Source organism: Paralichthys olivaceus, chromosome 18, assembly GCF_024713975.1.
Source record: "Paralichthys olivaceus isolate ysfri-2021 chromosome 18, ASM2471397v2, whole genome shotgun sequence".
Lineage (NCBI taxonomy): Eukaryota > Metazoa > Chordata > Actinopteri > Pleuronectiformes > Paralichthyidae > Paralichthys > Paralichthys olivaceus.
Genome location: NC_091110.1, coordinates 4,656,488 through 4,681,246, shown reverse-complemented (window position 1 = coordinate 4,681,246; position 24,759 = coordinate 4,656,488). Strand labels below are relative to the sequence as shown.

Here is a 24,759-nt window from a genome sequence, read left to right as displayed (position 1 = left end):
TCTGCATGACAAGTGTATTTTTAGATTTAGAGTGACTTACATCGTCAAACAGAAAAAACAGAAACCCGTTCAACAAGATTTCCTCAGCATCAAAGTTGGCTTGTTTGGGTTAAGCTTTGAGTTGAAGTGAGTCTAAAGTCACTTAATAACCAGTTGGACTCATGTTAATCTCAGTTGGTCTGCGTTAAATTAAAATTAGGACGTGGGGAAACTTGCATCCTTCACACAGAGTTTATGGCTAATCCCATTTAGCGCCTTGATTGGATTAGATAATACACATTGTGTTGTGCATTATGTAACATTGCCCCAGGGACCCACAATCATGTCAAGTGAGTGATGCAGACATCAGCGTCTGTCTGTCTTTTGTTTTTTTACATGTGAAACAGTTTAAAAGCTTCTCCAGGTGCAGGTCCTGCTCACTCTCAGGTTTGGATGGAAAATACCGATGAGCAAAGAGAAAATGATGCTCATTCTTGTCGAGGAGCCAACAATGACTGAACTCTGGTTGCCTCTCAGGAGGTGGTATGGTTTTGCGATTTGGACTCATTGCCTCGTTTCTACTGTCTCCGCAGGTTGTGAAGAGTGAGAAAGGACTCGCACAACATCTGGATTTAAACTGAAGAAACTGGCCTCTGTGCTCGCCTCGAGATTCCACACAAGAGGTCGGTGTCGTCACTTCTGTAAATGAGTAGATCTACATAACATATCGTGTATTTTTCCTTTAATTTCATCTGCTCTCTTTTGTCCGCTCCAGTAAACACTTATTCCCCCGGAGATGTGTGTGTCTTTGGAGTTGTGAGGACCAACAAAACAAACAGAAACTTGGTTTCCTGCTTTTCTCTGTGTGATATTATTGGGGTTCCTGGCAGCTGTCTGTTACTAATGGAAACACAAGCTGTTCCCATGACTCCTATTGTTCCGGGCAGGTGTTACCTAACATCTCTCCTTTAAAGACCCTAAAGACTGTTGTTTTTTCTGACTCAGCTTCCAACTATGAGTAATTGCTTCCGACAAAGTAATGTGTGAAAATGAATGAATACCTGTGGTTGTTTCCTGTCAGACTCATTCATCAAAAGGCTCATAGTTAAAATCAAAATTTATGGAGAACAATTTCTGCCAAAACAAAATATCAAAAGTTAAGCATAGTGGATAATAATAACACACCAAGCACTCGCACTCCCGCGTTGAAGGCTTCAATGGAAAGGCTGCTCATTCACTTTGAATGGGAAGTGACGTCACAGGGTGCCTAACTACAGTATGGTTGCATTTCTCCTCTTTTCTTCTGTGGCGTTTGATCGAAGTTGAGAAAAGTTTGACTTAGTCATGTGACACTAGCTGCAAACTGAAAATCCCTGCTGCCACAAAACTCATTTTCATATTAAACCAGCATTATAGAGGAGACTGTTTTAGAAGTGTTAGTCTTGTGTATCACAACTTTTTAGATCCATGCATGTTTTATATTTGTTTAACTCTCAGATGCTAGAAAAGTGAGTTGTATGTACGTGACATCATCCAAGTCTAAAGGCCACGTGTGAATGGTTAACTGAAGGTGAACCGCATTCATAACTGCTTCAATCCCCTGCTGTATTTTCACCATCCATGATCACTTTTGAAATCAGTCTGGTTTATTTATGCGGATGAGGTCGGAAATTGGGGGTGTTGGTGGGTGGGTGGATGGAATGGAGGCGGGTGTTCCATGTTTTTCCAATATGGAGGAAAACAATGGAGTGAGAGATACTGAGCAGAGACCATCTGTGGAGGTCGTTGCAAAGTGGAAAGCACCCGCTAACATAATAAACAAAATGATTGTTTGTCACTTTGCTCCTTAAATAGGGAGACTTCATGTCAGCGGCCACGCTTCCTGTTATCTCACACGTGTTTTCTCCTAAACCTCCTATGTCCTCATGCTCTGTATCGGACACATCAATTAGAATATGCCGTGCTTTAATATAACTAGGACAAACACTTATTTTAATCAGGAGTTTGGATTAAAGAATTGTAAAAATCGGTATCTTCTTAGCTGTTGTCCAAGGAATGTCTCCGCTCATGTAATCTGGAAACATGAGACTTGACAGTTTTTATATATCCTGCCATGTCAGCTCTAATTCAACCAGATTAGTCCTGTTGTCTCTGCAGGATACAGCGCTGGTGTCCATATCTGTCGTGTTTTGTTATAATCTGACATGGACAGGTTTTAGTTGTCGACACTCATCTCTTTGTCTGCAAGTGAAAGCACTTACACATCTCACTTTACTCCCCCGAAACCAAACTGACAAAAGCAACACGCTTCTTCATTTCTCAGCTTCCCACCTTTCCTTTCTGTCCGCAGTGTCTCGCTTTCACCCGGGGTCTCGCCTCGTTTGTCTCCGTCCTTCGCCTCCCCGACTCCTACACATGCCGCTAACGTGTTTTGCCAAGAGCCCGAGAGCCGGGGGATGATTTCACTTGATACTTTTATTATCTGAAACTCAAGAGAGAGGTAGTCTGGTGCCAACGTTCGTCAGCGGTGCTTACTTTTGATTTTGAGCGGAGTATCAGGTTGAGCTCCGAGTGCCCACAACAGCTATGGCTCTGCCCCAAGGGGCGTTTGGATAAAGCGGCTAGCGAGGTCTCAGCTTGCAGGGGGTTTGTGGGTTTTTTTTGTATGTGTGCTTTAGTGGGAAACTCAGTTGGGAGCAGCAGGTCAGAGCCACAGGGAAGTAAGGATTAAACTGCACTCATCCCAAACACAAAACAGTGAGAACAATGGTTTGAGCCCCTCCAGAGAAGAGGGCCAAATACCTAACATCCACCCAGCTCAGCAGAGTCGGGCCTGCAAAACAGAAACGTGGGGATTTGAAGTGGAAGGAGTTTTCTCCTGCGACCCCCTACCTTTTACAGACCCCAGGGGCTGTTTCCAGGCCTTAGGTGGGGCTGGAAATGGTTAAGCATAATGGAGACACTGTTAGGCCTGAGGGCCCCCAAACTCTGCAGCTCTCTAACAGTGGGAAACAGAGCAGAAGTGCTGAGGCTCCTTGGGGCCCCCAGTCAATCAGCAGTCAGAGGAAATAGGTGTGAAGAATGTTGCCCATAATTTCTGTAAGTGATCTTTCACACCTGTGAATATTTTCTGATGAATATGTGAAGTACTGAAAATCACATTAGTCTGACCAAGACCTATATTTTTATTCCTCTGCAGTTTGTTATTACAGATGCAAATTAATCTCAGTGAGGTACATAACATTATACAGATGCAACAATTGGTCAAACAAGCAATTGGTCAGTTAATCAGCAACTGTTTTGATAACCAATAAATTAAGTCATATTTCAAACAAGCTGACTTCCACTCGAGTGTCAGGGACCGAGAAGGTAGAACAGAGAGACACAGGTAGTTTCGTCTGCAAAAATGTTTTTGAAAAAGGCAAAAAACTAAACTTAACAACAGATTTGGGATCATAAAACTAATCTCAGGCACAAACTAAAGACAGGTTAACAGCACAAATACTGACACAAAGGGGAAATATATATAAAACACAAAAGGGCGATAGACCAAGATGTACCAACATTTAAACAAACTACAGCAGCCACAAAACAAACCAGTATAAGGCCATCTACTATTAACTCACGCAAAATAATGAAACATCAATGTCAAACAGTGGTCAAAAATTAACAAATGAAAATCTAAATAAGGAAACAATGTCCCTCCCCATGATTTAGAGGAACATGGTGCAGTCCAATTAGCTCTCAACACCTTTTAAGCCTGTCTGCTGCAGCTGGACCTCCTTTTGATGGCCAGCCAGACGACTCCAGCAGCAACCCCCAGGAACTGGTAACTCAAAGAAAACTTGATCAAATCCCACAAAAAAATACAAATAAATCGATGAAGTATGAAACCAAAATCTATGTGTCCAGTTATTTATGTGACGTGTGTTCAAAAGAAACAGATTAAAGAAAGGTTACCTCCATGTTGCCAAGCTTCAGTGTGTGGCTGTTGATTGTGAATCTACTGTTTCTTGGTATTAAAATGTATTTAACTGAATATTTTGGTGGTTTGAACTGTTGTTGGACAAAAGGGGACATTTAGAAAATGACACCCTGTGGTCAAATATGTTAAAATGGACTATTTCAGTGTCTTTTGATTTATTGTCCAAGCTATTACTCCATTAATCAATAAAATACAATATTAATCAGTGATAACTTTGTTTCGCCACAGCCCTAGAATGTACTGACTAGCTCAAACATCTCAGTCTCTGTAGTGTCTTTGTGGTGTGTTTTATAAGTAGTCAATGCTCTTAAGATTGTTGAATTCTCAGAGCCTGAGTGAGTCTTATACTGTATCATTTTAACAATGTCCAGATACTAGTCTGGACCAGAGGGATCCTCTTTTCTGGCTGCTGCTGATAGAAAATACTGAGGTTTGAGATAAACAGTCCCTCACAGTGAGCATTATATGATGACATTATCATTGTGTGCTAATGCTGCTTTATGCAGATACTGTACTGTCAATGTTCCTACTGATTAGTTCAAGAACAATCAGAGTCCCAAGAAACAACTTGACAGAAGACTGAAAAAACAAATTCATGTTATCTTTGTCACACAGTGGATACGTCCTTATACCTTAACATAATAAAAACACCCTAAAATGGCAAAATGTGTTGTTGGGGGTTTATTTTTCCAAAAAATCACTGTTTTGGTTAAACGTCTTTATAAATGAAGAGATATTTGACTCAAGTTATCCTTTGGTGCTTGTACAACCACTTGTTTTTGTTCTTGCGCTACAAACGATGACTGTAGCAGTGACTGTAGCTCGGCTGTTATCACTCTGTTGTGATGGATGTTATCTAACTCCTTAGAGACGCTCACACGGAGTCAGACCAGCAACAAATAAAACTCTTTTGTGACAAACCGCGCAGAGCGATCTTTTCTCAAGATGCCTATCCAGTGACCACACCCTCCCTCCCTCCGCCACCCGCTCTGCGGCTGATCAGTTGGCCACCCACTTTGAGGCCAGACTGTGATGTGTCAGATGGTCTTTGTTTTCCGTCACCTTCTTTAGCCTCGTGGCGTGGGCTCGCCGTGTGAGTGCTGTTATGGTCAATACGAGAAAATGAGGGACTGTTGACCTCCGCTGTCCTCCACAGAAGCACAGCTGTCCCTCCTACCAGAGCGACTCCCGCTCTGCTTCACTATTGTGTAAACAGATGTTTCCCGGGGAGGCAACAGTTGACTGCTCGCACTGAGATCAGACAGAGGTGTGCATGTTTTGTGCGCTTAGGTCCACATGTGTTCATGTGTACACTATGCTGTGTTTTTATTATGTATTTGGACAAAGACTTAATAGGTGAAATTGTTTTCTTTCCTCCCCCCCTCATACTTCTCAACAGTTCCTCCAACTTTGCTGGTATAAGTCCTCTGTGACTTTGTGGCCGACATGTTAGCTCTACACCTCTCGCAGGTGTACTCCCTGCTGACCACGAGCTGTGGAATCTGGTCAACGCTCCGGTCTCTGCAGGAATATTCCCTTTCCCTCCTACTCTCTTTCCCACGCTCCCGTCCTGCTTCCCCCCCCGAAGCTCAGTGTTGGGATTTCCTCACCCTCAACACATCCGTGTGTTTATGCTCCAGCGGTACTCCCCAGAAAGTTAATAAATTAGCAAATACACTGCTGAGATAACACCCGCTTTACAAAGATACAGAGAAATAAAACCACTGTTGACTAAAGCAGAATGGATAAAAGTGATGTGGCGTGACCTCGCAGGGGAAATTGATATGTGTCTTGACCTCAGCTGTTGTATTGAATGAATGGACCGGTGTCATATTAATAACAGCTTAAGGTTGTCAGTGAAGATATTACTGGCACTTGTATTTACACCATCAGCATTACTCTTTATAATGAGGTGGTGAAAGCTTGAAGTCAGATCTTCTTGGCTTGGACCAAAGTGTGTCTGTAGCAGAGATTACTGAAAATTGGGCAAATCTAAACGATGGCATTGAACTTTTGGTCAAACTGGTATTCTTCTCAACTTTTTCTTTGTTTAGAAAGTTCTTGGTTTAAATAATAAAATGTATTTTAGGGGAAAAACAGGTTAATATCTCTCAAAGTAAGTGTGTTATTCGTTCTGAAACTGTATCAGTGCGAGCCCAACCCTGCTCTTGTAAGTAAGAAAATATATAGTTCTCGGTCGACGCAGCCCCTTCCCCTGTGTGAATATGTTAAACATATGTCTCCATGTGCCTGTTGATGGGACTTACACCCATCAAGCTGTGGCGTGATGGTTGGAAAGGCCAGATGTGGTGTAAGTGGCCAGATGGTCGTAGCTGCTCCCTCTGTGGCATTCAAACCGAGCTCAGACTTCTCTGATTGCACGAAGAAGCTAATGTACTACAGTGAACTGCCCAACATCCATTTGTCACTTCAGATCTGCTTTTAGACTGCATTGAGACATTCCTTCTTTGGGGCGGTAGAGAAATGCCTGACATATTTGAACGATGAAATGAGAAGGGTATACTGTTAACATCCATATGCTACCATCAGGTATCAGATTCTCCACTTGTCTTAACTTTTGTTTTTGCATTGGTGAGTTTTTCCTCTGCATCTGACTTCAACACACAGTAAGCTGCCTTTACTATTTTCAAGTGGAAACTCCACGAGCCAAATATATAATTTGTCCGCTGCTTCCATCTATTTCCATGTCTCCCCTCCGCTGCCATCTCTTTTCCACAGAGGCTTTTAGAAAGTGAAGTGTAGCCTCTTCAGCGCGGATGGGCGGTGGAGTGATGCAACGCATGCAGGCGCACTTCCGATTAAAAACACGTGGAGATAAAAACCTCATTGAGATTTCTGAGGCACGTCCGGGAGTCGTGGCGGCATTAGCCAAAAATAAAGCTTTAGGTTTATGTTGTATAAATCAGTTCCTGGATCTAAATCCAGTTCAGGTGTATATATACAAAACCTGTGCTGTCATGTTAATAACTTTGTTTAAAGGTGCAAACTTTTTAAAGGGCTTGTCCTTTTTATATACTCTTTGTATGCATATATTTCTCCAATTTAATTTTACAGTCTGAAACTTTAAATGATCTTTAATGTAAGGTTGTGTTTCATGCTGATAGACTCAAGTTGTGGAGTTGTAGGTCCACTGAATAACTTTCCACTGTGTCATGTGTCCAGTGACATTTCTTTGTTGTTTTGAACATGACATTTCAGCCTTTCATCCTCCCTATGATAGCAATCTTGCTAAATGTTGTCGCGAGCCTAATGGAAAACAGATGAGTGGATGCGATGTGTGGAAAATAGAAAATATGTTAAACCACCTGAAGAACCAAAAATGTAACTTTAAATTTAAATCAACATCCATTCTGTTGACCTGGTGAATGTAAATCCAATATTCACTCCCCTTTATTCTTAGTTTTAGTCTCCAACAACTCATACAATGAAGACTTCTGGCATGTTTGGCAGCCACAGGCTCCATTGTGTTTACCACTTTGTTGCTAACTTTGTTGTCATGCCCTGCGATGGCTGTACCGGGGGTGTACTGTCATGAGAGCAGTGAAACTGAGTTAAAACAGGCAAAGCCAGGGTAATAAAACCTGAAAGGCTGAAAGATGTTGAAATGCTCTGCAGCGAGAGAGAGAAACTGTGGAGCTGTGGGTTTGTCTCTTTAAGGAAAACCTTCAACCTGATACAATCACATCTGTGTAGCTTTAGATATTTGCATCTGAATGGCAACAATAACATTTGAAAATTGCGTCTTGAGGACTGAACTGGTGTTTGGTCAGATTCGATTGACAGTCGAGCTGCAAGAATTTGTCGATGAATCAATGGATCAGAAATTGATTGTGACGTGATGGAAGAGATCTTGTAAAGCCTTTTTCAGCTGGTCAAAAAAATCCATAACGTCTGCTAACATCTGGCTTTTGTCTGCAATGGGAATGTACACAATCACCATTCACTCCCGGGTCAAGTAACTCTGCAGTAGACACGGGTTTTATGGAACATGACACTCGAGTGAGGTTATTTGGCAAGACGGGGAAAAATACAGAAAGGCAAACCTTTCTACTGACAATGGGAAAGGACTGAATCATCTTATTTCTTGCGAGTTTCTGCACATTTTATAAACTTTGGATTTACCTGCAAATTTGTTTTATGAGGCTTATCAAATTTGTTGTGACTGAAACAAACTTTCGCTAGATTGGATTGGTTTTACCCCACCTGTTATCTGACTCTTATCAGCTGTGACCCTGCTTTGCTTCACACTCATCCACTTTCCTTAGATCTACAAGAAACTATTGATCAGAGTCTGACAGGGAAAGATGAATCACCAGCAGGCTACGACCAGACTCTACCTTTAGCTCTGTCGTATCCGTATGAAGGATGATTCAGCTCAGCATATGTCTGGTGAGTACATGTGTGCATATGTGCTGAGAGGATTAGGACTGCTGAGGATCTTTTGTCTCCCCCGTCCTCTCTGATCCTCTGGTCTTTGATGTGAGGGGTCTGTGCTGTGTCGGAGCTGCCAGGAGAAATCTCCAGCAGCATCTTTAGTCCCCCAGCACCACAAAGCTTTCCACCAGTCTGTAGAATGATATGAAGTCAGTCTCGGTCTGACGTGTTTATGTATCTCCAGAGCCCCAAACAAGAGCAACGGTAACAGTAAGAAGAATTGATTTCCAGGAAAAGAAAATTACACTTTTTATCTAAGTATCAATATATTTGTTATCAGATCGTAACATAGATGTCCGATGCCGATATTGGTAACATCTCTAGATAACACTGTAACATATATTTTGATGTATGGGAGGTGCACACACACACATAAAAGCCTCCACAGTGTGGAGTGATGTGATGTGCACAGTGCACACGGCTTGGATCAGAAAGTGAAAGTCTCACTGACTGGTGCATAAAGTATATATACTATAGTTTTCACCTTTTAATAAACCGTACAATCACAGGTTAACGTCCTCAACCAGACAGCAGGTGTGTGTAGCTTTGGGTTTCTCCTCATGGTGAAGTGCGGTGCATGTGGCTTTGGTGATACTGAGACTCTGCATTGGGGAGTTTTGGAGGGTGGTGTCATTTTAGCCTCCCATAAACCAAAAACCACAAGAGCAGAAGGAAGGGTAAGGAATGTGTGTGTTTGTCTGCTGCCATTAGAAGCGTGACGATTCAAACCTGCTCCAAACTGTGTGTCACAGGCTTGAGAAGTGGCTTTTGTCTGAAATCAAGGAGCTATTCTTTCAAAAATGACGTTTTGAGCTGAACATCTGCCACCATGACAGTTGTAAACATACCGCACCAGAGAGGAAAGTCTGACAGCCATTACAACAGTAGTCCAAGGAGGGCAGGGTTTAGGGAACAGCCAGTTGTCTTTTAAAAGTTGTCTATTAACTTCTTCCCACCAATTCACAGCAGCAGGGAGAGGATGAGTCACCAGGGTTTATTAGAAATGGGTCAAAGGAGACGTTTTAGTAGGTCTGGGATTGATTCATCTCTGCTGAAAGGATATATTTTTGAGCTGTCATGGTCTAACTTCCATTCAAACTGATAAGGACGGCCTCTTCCTCGGGCCTTCCACGCTGCGCTCAACTGCCTGGCTGACCTATCGGCTCGTCTTCCTGTTTGAGTCGACTGCTTTTTTTTTTTTTTTCCCCTCCGTCTTCATATGGAAGTCATTTGTGAGCGAACACGAGTCAGACAAATACTGTAGCTGACTTCAGTGTTGGCTCAAAGCACCCTGTGCTGCTGCAAGCAATCCTGGGACACTTCTCCCATCAGACAGAGGTTATCCATTAGTCTGACAGTGAAGCGACTGCTCCATCAGTCAGTTATCTACACATCTAGACTGTTATCTAATGTGCCGTTCACATGTTTGTCAACTGAAGAAAGGTGTGTGTTGAGATTCATGTATTAATGGCAGCAACCACACAAGCTTTGTGCTTAAAATCTATAGACAAACTAAATAATAGCAGTGAATTATTTGAATACTCAAATTAAACTTCCAGTTGAGAAGTAAATATGTATAAACATTTTAGGTATGCGCCATGATAGCTGTGTACTTCTGGAGATGTAAAATTCACAAAGTGCCTCACACAAAAAATTTGTCATAAGATGTTACAATTAAAACAATGCAAAATAACAGAGAAACAATATAGACAGTATCTATAAATTCACATTGAGAATATCTTCACCCCATGGTAAGCCTTTAAGTGAACTATAGTAGTATACTTAGTTTACACAAACAAAAAGAACAGTTTTTAAGCTGCAGTTTTACTTTGAATGTAAAGTAACACTTGACATTGCAATATTCAAATTTTACTATTTTGCAAAGTTGCTTTATATTTTAAACACAAAGTAACTGCCTAAATACTTGCAACTTAATATTAACTTCACACACAATTGTTTTTCAAGGTAACTTTAGGAATACTTTAAACAAATGTTGATGCTTAAACTGCACATGTGTAGATTTAAATTAATTTAATAAAGTTAAAGCACAATGTTCCAAAACAATAGCACTCTTTCTCTGATCATTGCGAGATGGCCAGAAGAGTATTTTCACAACAAAAAAACACTAGTACTAGTAGTTTTCTCGCATGAAGAACATATATGTAGTCTACAATAAACTAGACTAGACTCCATTTACACGTTACTTCATGCATCTTGTGCTGAGCAGATGTGTGTCTGATCTAAAAACAGCTGATTTTAAATGCATTCATGAAGCTTTCAGCCTCAGAATCAAATGCAATGAAATCTAAGACGTATTCTAGCCAGATGTTGAAAAACATGAAGATGCATATGTTTTTCCAAGAGGCATATGTGAGCTTCATTTCTTCCATAATATACTGTAACTGTGTCGGTCTGTGGAAATAGCCACACATTGTCTGATTCTCCAAACACGTCCCTGGTCCGTCTCCTCTGTCCTCATTTACTCTGAAATTTCCAATTGTTCCCCGTCTCCTTAAAGCAACAAAGGGCAGAAACTGCTCCATCAGTTTTTCTACACATACGATCAAATACAAGGCGCACTGAGCTGCTGTGGCGTTTATCTGATCCCTGATCAGTCCAGCCGCTGAGCTGAGCTGTGCGGGGGAGAGAGCACTGAACTGTAAGCGCCTGTTTATGATCCGTCGTTCACAAGATGTGCTGTCGGAAATCAGAGGTTTTATACCTGATCCAAATAGCTACAGAGGTCATCGATAAAATATAAATGTGGATAATTGTGTATACTGACAGACAGTCTTTCTAGGAAAACACAGTTGTTCACAGGAGAAGTTTCACAAATACTCGTGAGACAAATGGAAAAACAGAACTCGAAAAAAACGTATAGTCCTTGGCATCACTTTTGCCTCCGTACTACTGCCCTGGAACTGCATGAAGTAGGAAACAATGTCATATGATCAGAGATGCATTTATGTGGATACACTAGTGTACAAGTGAAAACAGTTAGTCCGAGTGTTAAGCTTGTCCACTTCCAAGAAGGCCAAGAGTTAATCCAACATTATATCAACACAACTGTACTTATTCACAGTAGTATACTTTACGGTGTCTACTTGAGGTTTTTGAACAGCAGTGAAAATGCAATTGTCATGTAGGCTGATAGTCAGATGTTGGCGTTGGCTGATTGAAAGAGTGCAGAGAGCAGTGAAAACACGACGAGAAGGTGTGAGAAACTGAGAAAGAGAGAGGGAGAGAGAAACCCTCTGGAGCTCCAGCTCTTGTTATTTTAACCCAGATTCAGCACTGAAATATGGCCACCATGTGGACCCTCTCAAGAAGTGTGGCTCCAGTGTGGGCCTGGCCAATCAGAGGAGAGTGCGGCGCTCCAGGAGGAGGGACGCGGGGAGGGTCTGTGAGTCAGAGTCTGAAAGAGGCATTAGAGAGAGTGTAAGCGGTGGAGGAGAGTCAGGGCAGAGGAGGCACATCTCCAGGAGAGCTGGACTTTACCCACAGGCCAATGGAGACAGGTTGGACTACTTTCTTATTTTTTAATTGTCTAACATTAATTTCTCCTTTAACCCAGTGACGATACTCTTTGGGGGCACGCTTCCTCTTATGAACTGTCAGCTGGGCTCCTAGCTGATGTAATGGAATATAAAAATTGTGTTTTAGGTGTTAATCACAATCTCTTAGCGGCGTTCTCCAAGATGCTGAGCAGCTGTGCAGAAGTATTCGGACAGACTGGCTCCTTTTCAGTGGAAAGTCTGACTATGACTATGAACTCCTTTGTTATTGACTATTACTTCTGAAGTCTGTAATTTTCCTTAAGTAATGACAAGATTCAGGGTTATTTTTTTACTCTAACCCTCAACATATGGATGCCATGCTTTTATTATAGGTGATCAATTCACACGGTTGTTGTCGCCCCTTTTTCTCCTACATGGTTCATCTTGATTTCAGAGCTGATATTAGAAAAGGAAGTGTTCCTGGATTAGTATTTGAGGTCCTCTGTGACCAACCGGCTCTCACATTCCCTTTCAGTAGCTGCAGGGGCTTCTCATTCAAACAGATCCTCACAGATTATGAGCACTGTCATTGTTTTAAATTTGCTCTGCCGTTTGCTGGGTCACTGAGGCAAAGGGAATGAGGGCTGGAGATGCGGGGCCTCCAGAAGGCAGCTGGAAATGTCAGAGTCTGTCATTGGGTCATATTTACCACAATGAGGCAGCTGAACTGCAGATGTTTCATAGCAGGTTGCATTAGTTGCTTTCTCTTGATGTCCTGTCAGTATGGTGGACTTTCTTTTAACCCCTCTCCGTGGTGAAATGTGACTCTGCTCGTGTCCATAGATATGTAGATTGTTTCCTGTCGGCGGCAGCGTAGAAAGGCGCTTCCTGCTGTTCCGCTGCTGTGATAAGAGAAAGGCTGAGCGGACAATTTGAACAGGAGTTTTAGCTTAAGCTTTTTAGCCACAATAGAAACACGGCTACAGGGACGGCAATGTTGTGTCAGTCTCTTTGGTTCAAAACGAAATATCTTGGCGATGATTTGATGGAGTCTTATATTTTTCATTGACAAATCTTGGATGGATTGTCCTGAAATTCCGCAAAGACATTCATGGTGCCCCGAGGACACATCATCATCAGCTTGGTCATCCTATGAATTCACTTTACGTGGCACCAGTGGCTCAGTTTTTATTTATCCTGTTATATGTCTCAGCATCATCTAGAAGGAATGGTGCAAGATTCAGTACAGACAAGATTCATGGTGCCCAGCGGATACATCATCATCAGCTCGATGTTCATCTGGCTTGTCTTTATATCACATCAGCAAATTGTTTTATTGATCCTGTTAGATAGCTCAGCATCTTCTAGAAGGAATGGTGCAAGGTTCAGTACAGACGTTTATCGTGCTCAGAGAATACATCATCATCATGTTCACGTGGCATCTATTGCACTCATGTCCGTCTTGGGAGGGGGATCCCTCACATGTGGCTCTCTCTGAGGTTTCTACACTTTTTCCTCAGTTAAAATGTTTCTTTGGTAGTTTTTCCTTACTCTTGTTGAGGGTTAAGGACAGGATTTATCACCTTGTAAGCCATATGAGACAAATTGTGAATATGTGCTATACAAATATAATTTGATTGATTGATCATCAGCAGTTTGGTGATCCTCTGACTTTTCTTTACATTCCACTAGTATGTTAGTTTTTTATTCATCATGTTAAAATGATCTGTATGTTCTAGAAGGGATGGTGCAAGATTCAGTACAGACATGTATTGTGCCTAGAGGATAGATCATCATCAGCTTGGTGATCCTCTGACTTTTCTTTAGGTGCCACCAGGGTGTCAATTCTTTTTATTCATCCTGTTAAATATCTCAACATCTTCTCGAAAGGGATGGAACACAAAAAGTGGTAAAGACATTCATGGTACCCAGAGGATGAAGCCCAAGCCCAGTCACTTTTCCTCCTGTGCCACTCTCTCCACATCTTTTGTTCTTGCGCTGTCGTCAGGACAAACTCATTGGGGAGCTTGTGTAAGAAGCCAGGGAGTCTTGTAAGTGTGCACACCCATGGGTATTAGCACTGGGGGGGTCAACAGGGTGGTGGGTGTACTCTGGGGTTGTAAACTCTTATGTGTATGTAAAGTGAGACCCAAATAATCCTCAGTTTCCCTCCCTGGTTACTCAGTGAGGGATATCATAAATCCATCTGCTTCACATATAGACTACCATGCCTCACTCTGTCCTGGGAAACTCCTGTTCATGATAACGGCTCAAATCTGAGAACAGTGAGCAGGCGTCTGGACATGTGCTGTGACAAATACCAGGCACATTAATAGGAGCAGACTTGTCCGGACTTGTTTCAGATCTATTAACCCACATTCAAGTCGGACCCCCTCATAGGCACTATGCAATCAACAGGCACGTGATGCAAACACACTGCTGCAAAGCAAGGTCAAAGGTTAAGTGTCCAGCTCTTCAAAGCTGCGTATCTCCCCATGTGGTTCGAGTTGTTTGAGCTGCTACAATATTCCTGTCAGTGAAGAATTAGTCTTCCAGCAAATGTTTGACCTTAAAACTTTGGACTGCCCGTGCTTCGTGCCTGAAAAGCCGTTTGTCTTAAACCCTAACGTCAAACATCAGTCTTGTCAAAGGACCTCTGGGACTCACCCCCCTAAACGTCAACAGCCTTTGTGTGAGGGGCTTTGGAGGAGTGTTTCCAGAAAGTTCAGTTAGCGAATGCGTGTCTGCATCTGTTCCTGCATCTGTTCATGGTGAGGCAATGAGAACGCTTGTGATTCATAAAATTAATTTTGGTCCAAATCCACAGAGGCGGCTGTCCGTGCCTGTTCTTATGATGTCATCTGTTTTACACAGTCCAAACATACTCTACATATACACACACACACACACATATACACAAAGACAAACACACACACCACCCTGCGAGAGACCACAGGGTCATTTTCTACACTGGAAAAGAAGAAGTGGGGGAAAAAGAAACTGTTGTTGATATTTCGACAGGATGACAAAGATCAAAGTTTGTGTAATGCTCTTACTCACACACTGAGTCTTTCTTGCTGGGATTTGACCGCAAAGGGATGACCGTGGCTCCCCGCCCCTCTTGCTCCAGGGGCCGAGTGATGGGAACCTCGCAGCGCAGGCGGCACACGTGTCAGCAGCGGCCCCCGGCTCCCACTGCTGCCCTGCCAAACGCTGGTCAGAGAATGACTTACAGACACCCAGGAGACGGCAGGGAAACCAGAGCAGAAGAAAGGGGCTCAAAGAAAAGAAACAACTGTCAGCTTTGGCCCAGAGCTGTATTTATAACATGAGCACAAAGGCCTGTATACATCTGGAAATCTTCTCTGGAAATCCCGCTCCTGTGTTTTAGGCTACATCTACATTAGTACATTTTTGTTTGAAAACTCATCACCTCGGCAACGGAGACGCCTGGCATCCACATTACTCCAGTTTGAGAGCCGCTAAAACAGAGAAGTTTGGAAATGCTTTAGTTTGAAAAATCTGGGGGTGCATTTTAATCTGGATGGGAAGAAACTGAAACATTTTGAAACTCTGAGGTAGACACTGATGATTGGGTGTTTTTGGTCACGACGCAGCCTTCACTGATTCACCAGGCTCCTTTTACATGACTCCCATCTGGAAATGGAGCGTGTGGACGGATCATTTTAGTTTGAAAATGCCAGTCGTATGGATATTCTGTCCAGGTTTGATAATGTCTCATGTTTAAAAGCTCACTTTGTATTTTATTTGTGAGCATTTCCTAATTCACAATCTCACTGTGTTTGTCTGTTCACTGGAGTCTGTCAGAAAAAAGTATCTTTTGTAATGAAATGGTTAGTGCTGAGTCACTGTTTTATGTTTTTGACTGTTGGTTTGAGAAAAAACTGTTATTGGGAAATCAAAATGAGCATTTCTCATTATTGTTCCACATTTCATTGTTCGTCATTGTGGTGTCACCGTGCGGTGCGGTGCAGCAGGGTTGAAGTCACCGAGGTTATCAGCGGTCCTGTGACGGCCGGACGAACGTTGTGTTATCAACCGTTGACTGACCCCGGGTCAGCTGTGTGGGCTGCTTGATGAGAGGCCTCGGGCTTGTTTTTCTCTCTGTCTGCATCCGCTTCTCATTCTGCTGTTTCCACATTTGTTTTAACCCTCCGATCTCTACACACACACACACACACACTCATATAAACTTTCTGTTAAATGATTTCTTATTTTTATGGCTTCTGTCATGAGGATCCACTGGGAGTGGAGAGTAAACTGAATACCCTGATTACAAATCCTCAAACATAAACACACTGGAAACAGACGAGGTTCTCTTCAAACCACACAACTCATTAGACCCCCCTATCTCACCCCCACACTCCTCCCCCACACTTCTGACAACATAAATCAATAATCGTCTCTGAGCTTTATCTCACACAGTTACATTCTATACATGCAATTAAAGCACTCACCCTGTTCCGTCTCTGTGTTTTATCTCTTAGGTGTGTCTGATGTGACGCCAGCGGGCTGGCTCGGGGAACTGAACTTCAGTACAATGTAGACACCAAAAAGGCAGACGCAGTCAGAGTCTGAGCACCGAGCCGACAGAAGGAGGGAGAGTCCAGGGAGGAGGAACAACAGCTGTGCCGAAGTGACAGCAGCAGAAGATAAGAAGTGAAGGAAGCAGAGAGGGAAAAACGGGAAGCAGAAGACTGTGAATCATTGACGTGAACCTTTTGTGTCAAGCAGGGTCACCTACTCCTTTCTGTGAAGCGCACACTCACACTTGTGTCTCAGCCGGAGAAGGATCACACCCTCAGCTCTCGGTCCTTTGCGGACGTCCGACCCACAGGTTCACACCTTTTCACCTCTCAGTGAATCTGAACAGAGGGAGACTCCAGCCACCGTCAGCATGTGCCATGTCATTGTCACCTGCCGCTCCATGCTGTGGACTCTGCTGAGTATTGTGGCTGCGTTCGGAGAGCTCATCGCCTTCATGAGCACTGACTGGCTGGTGGGATTTCCCCGGACCCCGGATGCAGTCTTCGGCCCCCATGGGGCCACCACAGCCGGAGAGGCCTACAGGCCCACTTTAGGCATCTACGGCCGTTGTATAAAACTGCCACACCTGCGTGGGATCCTGTGTGGACCGTACGCTGTGCACTTTGGGGAGATCGCCAGCGGGTTCTGGCAGGCTACTTCAATCTTCCTGGCTGCAGGGATCCTGCTGCTGTGTGCCGTGGCGTTCATCTCGGTCTTCACCATGTGCTTCCAAAGCATCATGAAGAAGAGCATCTTCAATGTGTGTGGACTGCTGCAAGGGATCGCAGGTGAGATTTACACACGATAACACACATGTTGAAATGGTTTCGGTGCAGATCTAGAGAGGGATTGCTGTCTGCCAAAGACTTGTTGAACTCCTCCAAGTTTTTATCATATTACATTCAAGGTTTCAAGACTCGACTTGCCTGCTGGTATCCATCACACTGGTTTGTAACAGTGAATTTCTGACCTCAGATTTTCTTGGACCTATCTGAAAACTGACATTATAGAAGTGAGAAGAGTCAAAAGTGATACTTTCAGCTATTTTTACATAATTACCTCTGTTGTTTCCCTTGTTTACAACCCAGTGCAACACTATGAATGCCCCCCCACACCTATAAACACATTTTATTTCTAACATGACATCACATCTCACAAACTGATTCTCTTTAAGTATGACCTGACTTTGAGTTTCACAGGTGGATGTGTTTACAACCTGCAGGGTCAGTACACACCTCCCACTAATATGTTTTCAATGTTCTGTATCTGTTTGTTCCCTCTGTAGCCGATGAGATCAGTTTTGGGCTCGAAAACCTATTACTTAACGTATTTTTAAGTGGAATGATGTGTTTAAGGGGTGGTTCAAAAATTTAGAAAGACAGAATTAAAGAGAAATGTGAGGAGAGGAGTCCTGAAGCTATCTCAGGTCATGAAACCCTCATTGTTTGTTTGTTTCCGTGGCGTTCCTCAAGGTAAATGAAAAGTTACGCTCTCAGCTGAACACATTCATTACGAGCGCCACAACTTCCACTGCCTCAATCGTGTGTTTGGTTGTTGTGGAGCCTTCAGTGACATTTTACCAAACCGGTCAGGACTCTAAATGACACAGTAACTTGTCTCTTGTCACTAGTTGCTGCTCCCATCCAAATATTTACCTTCTGCCCTGTCCATCTGAGCTTTTCTGTCTCTAGATTGAAAAAAAGTAATTGACCACGCATGCGTATCAGAGTTTATGTGTGAAGGGTGTGTATTGCTGTGGTTATGTGTCTTTGGGCCACTTTGACTCACTGTGGTGAATTATGGGAGGGAGGAGGCCATGAGATCAGGCCCGCTCAACCTCCTTCTTTAATTTTTTTTCTCAGAGACTGTAGCTCTCTGGTGATTATGGCTCTCCTCCCCCACAGTTGTTTATTTGGTGCAGGCCAAAACAGAAGAAGGTGGGCGTGTGGTGTGGACCCAGCTCCATGTGGCTCCGCTGACCTGAAACATGGCTCGAATCCCTTCACATGATGAATGGAAACTCTGCATGTGACATGTGGGGGCGTGCGACATGACAATTTATTTGATGAGTTAATGTAAGAGATTTTGCTGTAACGTTCAGACCAAGGGAACAGACGCTTTAATACTGACTGTATGAGGCAATCGTGGGCGATGTTGCAAATCAACAAGCAGGACTCCAAGGCATTGTTGGATTATTGTGTGGTTTTCACATCAACGTGATGAAGTGCTTTAATTTAATCAGATGGATTAGCCAACACCAGACATTCCTCATTGCTTATTTCACATGTAAATAGTTTCTAAATGGACTTTCTACACTGTTTGTCTAAAAGGCTGTTTGGGACTTTAAAAGGAGAAAATCCAGTATTGCGTACTGTCGAGCTGAAGGCTTGAACGGCTCCTGCAAACAAGACAACAGCTGTGTTCAGGTTGTTTTCGCTGTTATGAATAATCAGTCCAATATTGAATTACTGTATTCAATATCAGGACTGATAATAAATAGCTCAGGATTTCTCTCAGGAAATTAATTTTCAGAGGTGGTAAGAGCAGCTGTTTTATTTCCCTGAAGCCTTGAAAGCCTGGTAAACCTAATACACTTTGTGGTGGGTTTCCTTTTTATTTTTTTACACAAATATCTAATATAAAAAAGCATTTTTGTAATTTTGCTTTAAAAAATAACTTGTCTGAGCTCTCTGGGAAGCAAACTATGACACAACTCGTTTTCACTTACCTCAAACACATATTTGGCTTTTCTACATCATATTCCTGCTTTTCAGCAACATTACATTCCTTTGTGTTTTTTTAAACATTGGCTGATTTATTGGTCAGGCTCAAGTTCTAAATCAGTCATCGCTTTGCCAATAAATTGATAAATGTGGTCATTTTGGCCGAGCTATGAGTTTATACAGCTCCAGTATGTAATGGAGACACATTTGAAACACACTGAACATACAGAAAAATATGGGATATAACTATTTGAAGTGTCGATTTAATAAGATGTATGTATGGGTTTATTTATGTGCCACAAGAAGAGGGGTAGTCCTTGAAGTGCACAGTTTAACTGTACTTCATATTTAAGGTCCATCACAGAATTAGTTTAATACAGCATTGAGCTGTAGAAATGTTTTTAGACACATGGTTTAATCATCACTTGAAATCTTGCTGTTTACCATCTATATAAAGGCCTCAGAGAAAAGGGAATGAAAGTAGGGAAATGCACTGCTGAGTCTCCTCATTGTAGAGAAGATGAGGATGTGGAAGAGGAAGAGGAACAGGAAAGGGGGCGACGGAGCATCAAACAGCAGAGGAGGCGGGAGCGTTTCCTCCTGGAGTTTAAGGCCGATAACCCTTTAACCACTGGGGGAGATAAGACCCATCAATACGGCTGGTGAGACATCCAGCAAAGTCGATGTTCTCTTTGTTGTTCCACCAGCATTAATCATCGCTCGGTTAGCGCACGGAACCATCTTCCACTTGGGCGCCGTCTTTCCACGAGGCCTGTGAATGATATCACTCTCGCTGATATCCACCACCACGCTGACTATTCTCCTAATCATTATTTCCACAGCGACTGCCGACCCTCCGGTAATGAGAAAACTGGAGCCAGACGGCAGATGTTTGGGGAAGTGATTGACCTCAGATGGGAAGAGTGTGATGCCGTTGCCAGAGATGGTCACGTCATTGCACTGAAGTACCTCCAAAACCCCATTAACCTAGTCTTCTCATAGACTGATGTCACTTGTGCTTTTTACTCGTTGACCTCCCCTGTGACACACTTTCTGATGGCAGTCTTTCAGATTCCACCCGTGGGTGTATTCATTCCCGCGTCTTTACGTAATGGAATGGCTAAAACAGATTCTTCTGCTGAGGGTCAGTCGAGTAAACTTGTGTGTCCTGCTGGCGCACGTTTAAGGGCCCCTGAAGAGTCCTTACACACTCCAGTTGGTGTGTTAGACTACCTGAAAGGGAATTCTCTGTACATTTACACTTATTCTCATTCATGTCGAAAAGGATTAGAGACAAGACGGCAAACAAACCCGGCCGTAAAACTGTCTCCAAATCTGGTGCGTTTGGTGTCGAATGCTTTTATTACCTGCTGTAAACGTTCCCTCCAGTTGTGAGTCACACACCCCATCACAAGTGTAAACGCTGACGGTGACTCTAATCTCCAGACTTGGAGTGAAGAGGGAAGAAAGGAAAATAAAAACCTTTACAGGAACTGTCTGGTGATGACTCTTGACGCTTGTGATACTGAAAATAGGAAAGCTGAGTCACCAGCTCTCACTGATAAACACACGAGTCCTATTTCTTTTCTGGATACCTGTGTTTACAGTGGAGGTGTGTGTTTCATAATGAACGTCAGAGGCAGCTACAGTATTCAGACACTAAAGTGTTTTCTGAACATTGGAGCCTGTAAACCTATCAAGTAGTGCCCCAAATTAAAATTATGAACCCAAGTACAAGTATTTCACCTTTAGGAAAACCTTTTCCTTAACCTGCAGAATTAACATACATATATGTTACAGTGTTAAGCATTTTCCAACCAATAGATAAAAGTCATCAACAATATGTTAGATAATTCGGGGATTTGTCTGAAGAATATTATGTTTGGATCAGAATACTTTAACCCAGTTGCCAAGTTTACGTCAGTGGCTAACGTCCAATAAGAAGGCCATCAGCAGTTTTGAAAAACAAAAAGGAGAAAGAGAAAACCCCCAATGCCCACCCGTCTCTCTCTCTCTGTCCCTCTCTCTCTCTCCTGGATCCCAGAGGTGGACCTGGCTTCTCCTCTTTATTTTCCTGAAAAGGGGAAAGGTGGCCAGATTTCTTTGGAGCAGAGTGCGAGGCTGTGTTACAAGGTGGAGGCCGGGGGAGCAGAGGTTGGAACGGGAAGGGGGGATTGGTTGGTTAGTTGGTAAATTGTTTGGGTGGTGGCAGGGAGTCAGCTACCAGAAATAGATTGATGGTGGCGAATTGACAGTTTGGAAGTTAACCGAGACAAGAGCCAGTGCAGTGGGAGTAGTGAGGCTGGAAGGGTGGAGTGCAGTGGGATATTAGGTTAGAGGGTCTTTGGTCTCGGGGAACGAGTGTGTGTGTCTGTGGAAGGAGAGGAGGAGGAGGGTGGGGGTCTTCGGAGGAGTGGGGTTTGGGAATTAAAACCATACCTTCAATCCATCACTGAAGCCAGTCTGGACGTCAGGGCAATGCAGCAACATGTGGAAAGAATTTATGACCTAGTTTTCATTTCCTTGTTTAATACGATATTGGGTGCTTTAAGAGAATGGGAGGAGAAAGAAAGGAAGCAGAGAGATGGGGGGGAGAAAAAGAGGTAGAGATTAGGAGAGAATGAAAAATGAAAGGAGAAGAGTTTTACCTCCACGCTTGTTTTTATGGAGCAGAGCAGCGAGACCTGCTCGATGGAGGAGAGCAAAAAAAGTCAGGTCTGAAATTCTCATCTGCTGCCTGGTTCATTTATTATCAGTAATTTTATTATTGTAAATGTTTCCTGCTGAGGTTTGATTGGTGGCAGGCTCCTCCAGCTTACTGCTCCTCTACTGTGCAGGAGAATCGAAAAAACATTCAAGTCCCTTCCTTAAAAGATATAAAGCCTTAAACTAAATGTACCTTGAATGTTTTTCTGGTCTGTCATGAACTGGAAAATGTATTATAAATTTTGGTTGTCGATAGGAAGCTTTTTAAGTTTTTAATTGATTCATCCATCTATGAATTTGCTGCAGCATATCTGGGTCCAGGGTCAGGTTATGAGTTATCGGGCCCCTGGGCATACACGAGCAAAACCCACCCCCTCGCTCTTTTCCATACATTCTCTCTAGTTTTTAAAAAATATTCCACTCTTTAATTTGTTGAACATGCCAGAATCCTCATGATGTAAAATCACCTGAAGAGGGAAGGTTGTTTTTCGATGTGTGGTAGCAGTGTCTGTCAGAAATACTATCTCCGTGTTGAAGTCGAGTCAGCGCGGCAGCAGAAGTGGGTCACGGTAACACAGGAAGTGACCCCCCGTCCTTCCAAGCGAGACACAGGACGCCGGAGGGTCGGCCAGGGACTGAGGCAGACGGTGAAACCCTTCGTTTGCCTTTTCCTGTTGTTCTCCTCTCGTCGTTGTGCACTGACCCGACAGCCCCGGGTGCCAAGATTCAGTCGATAAGTCGTCGCGGTTGTCTTCAGTCACATTTCAGGCGGTCATCAGGAAACTGCGACTTTTGTTTTTTGGCCTGATGAGATGCTTTGAATGGCAGAATGGCAGTGTGGCAGGAAACGTGTTGTGCAGGGGCCACACAGATAATTTGCTGCAGTCATCATTAACAGACTCCCGCAGAAAATGAACCGTGTTTGATGGATTGTGAGTTTTGGAGAGGATGCTGACATTAGTTGATGAATTCTCTTAAATTGTTGCATCTGAAGCTACTCAAACTATTTGTACGACAACAGGTCAAAATTGAAATGCTCACACTTTAATTAATAATCTAGATAGACAGGCTTGATGTTTACTGAGCAGTTTCTTGTTCTCAAGAGGATAAATTAATTAATTTGAATGCCCTACTCTATTTTAATAAGCTACCATCAGTTGACCTCCTCCTCCCTGTTTCCTGTCTCGCAGGTCTGTTTCTGATCCTGGGTCTGATGCTGTATCCCGCTGGCTGGGGTTCAGACAAGGTGCAGCTGTACTGCGGCCAAGACGCCGCTCCGTACCGGGCCGGGCTCTGCTCCATGGGCTGGGCCTTCTACACGGCCATGGGCGGCACGGTGCTCACCTTCATCTGCGCCGTCTTCTCTGCGCAGGCCGAGATCGCCACCTCCAGCGACAAGGTGCAGGAGGAGATCGAGGAGGGCAAGAGCCTGATCTGCCTCCTCTGAGGCCTCAGATACTTAAGTCCTGTGGAGGAGGAAGAAGAAGAAGAAGAAGAGAGACAAACAAATAACCATCAACACTTGCTCTCCAGCCGGCACGTGAAATGGAGACCCCTGAATTGTTTACCACTAAAACTGACTCTCATGTTGTCTGTGTGTGTTTACGTAGGAGAAACCTACAAGTGCCAAGTTCTTTTTTTCTCAATGTGTGTCTTTGTCTTTCTGCCACTAGGGGTGCTGTGTATGTTATTGTATTCATGTGTAACCATGTGGACGCCCAGACAGGCTTTGTCCGTCACCACATGCTCTGTAAATAAGTGTGATTATATATATTTTGTACATAGTTACGATCACGGAATGATCCGAGCTGGGCTGATGATGTCACTCTTGCCTTGAGGAAAAGAAACACACACTGGTGTTGCCTGCAGACCACGACCAGTGAACCTGGACCTGTAAACTGTTTGAGTATGAACTCGAGGGAACCACTACACAGTCAGAATAAACTACTCGCAGAATAAAAGGCCTTTAGCTCAGAGTGGATGTCCTTAAAGCTCACAGAATGTACTGTTATAGGAATGATTGATGTGTTTGCAGACCCTTGAAATGTATCAGTGAAACTGCACGAGGACGAGCAAACGAAGCTCTGCGGTGCGTTTTGTTTCTCCTCCGTTTTGCGAGAAGCGTGTTTGAAATTAAACAAACGTAATCCTAGCCTAAGCTGAGAGGTGGGACCTGTGAAGGGTCTCCGCCTGCTCCCCCCTTCAGCGGACATCCTGCGACCTGCGCACAAAGACATGGACTGAGATATGAGGACACGTAAAATGAAGTATTGCAGTTTCAGGGAGTCTTCTGAGTTGTGGATAGTGTCCAATCTGTTCTCATTTGTTTCTGCCAAATGAATAAAGAGACGGGGGAGTGAAAGAAAAATCCAGTTTGTCTCAGTTTTTAAAGAGTGAAAGCTGCACTGCGGGGGGAGAGGAGGAGGGAGGGGATGCATCCAGTTTGGTGCCGAGACCTCGGTTTGGCCTCAGGTGGGGGTGGGTGCGTTTTCCATCCAGCGGATGATCAGTTTTTCCACTAATGCAGAACTGAACTCTGTGTGTGTGTGTGTGTCCCTGTGTGCTTGGGCCTCAAACTCAGAGAGAAAAGTAACTGATTACATTAATACTAAAGTAAAGTAAAGTTTTTAGGTACTTACATTTCCACTTTATGCCTCTTTATAATTCTACTCCACTACATGGATGGATCATGAGACAGTGGACCCCAGGGCACAGACATGGAAAAGCCCCCCCATCCATTCCTCCATCTTAGGAGCAAGACCCCCCTCGTACTAAAAGAGATGCAAAACAGTTTGTGGATGTTCTGTGTCTCTTTGTGGTTGTTTTGTGTCTTACTCTGATAATCTGTGTCTGTTTGTGGTTGCCT

The 24,759-nt window shown here is 43.4% G+C and overlaps 1 protein-coding gene and 1 long non-coding RNA gene across 5 annotated transcripts in view; one reads left to right on the top strand and one right to left on the bottom strand.

The window, feature by feature from the left end:
• Positions 1–24,261, top strand: part of LOC109626498 (LHFPL tetraspan subfamily member 2) — a 41,025-nt gene extending 16,764 nt beyond the window's left edge. Inside the window, exons 2-4 of one of the 4 annotated variants that reach the window (XM_020082512.2) lie at positions 573–662; positions 16,425–17,252; positions 23,084–24,261. In XM_020082512.2, coding sequence (XP_019938071.1) covers positions 16,835–17,252; positions 23,084–23,340 — 675 coding nt within the window. In that variant the 5' untranslated portion in view covers positions 573–662; positions 16,425–16,834 and the 3' untranslated portion in view covers positions 23,341–24,261. Of the gene's footprint in view, positions 1–572; positions 663–3,703; positions 3,809–11,546; positions 11,938–16,424; positions 17,253–23,083 lie in introns of those variants that run through there. The other 3 variants (XM_020082511.2, XM_020082513.2, XM_020082514.2) reach the window with 3 other exon arrangements.
• LOC138405382 (uncharacterized) lies at positions 11,944–16,528 on the bottom strand. Its single transcript, XR_011239114.1, has 3 exons — positions 16,395–16,528; positions 14,977–16,098; positions 11,944–14,886 (listed from the first exon to the last, which is right to left on the bottom strand). It is a non-coding gene; the product is annotated as an uncharacterized lncRNA (long non-coding RNA).
• Positions 24,262–24,759: the final 498 nt, after the last annotated feature.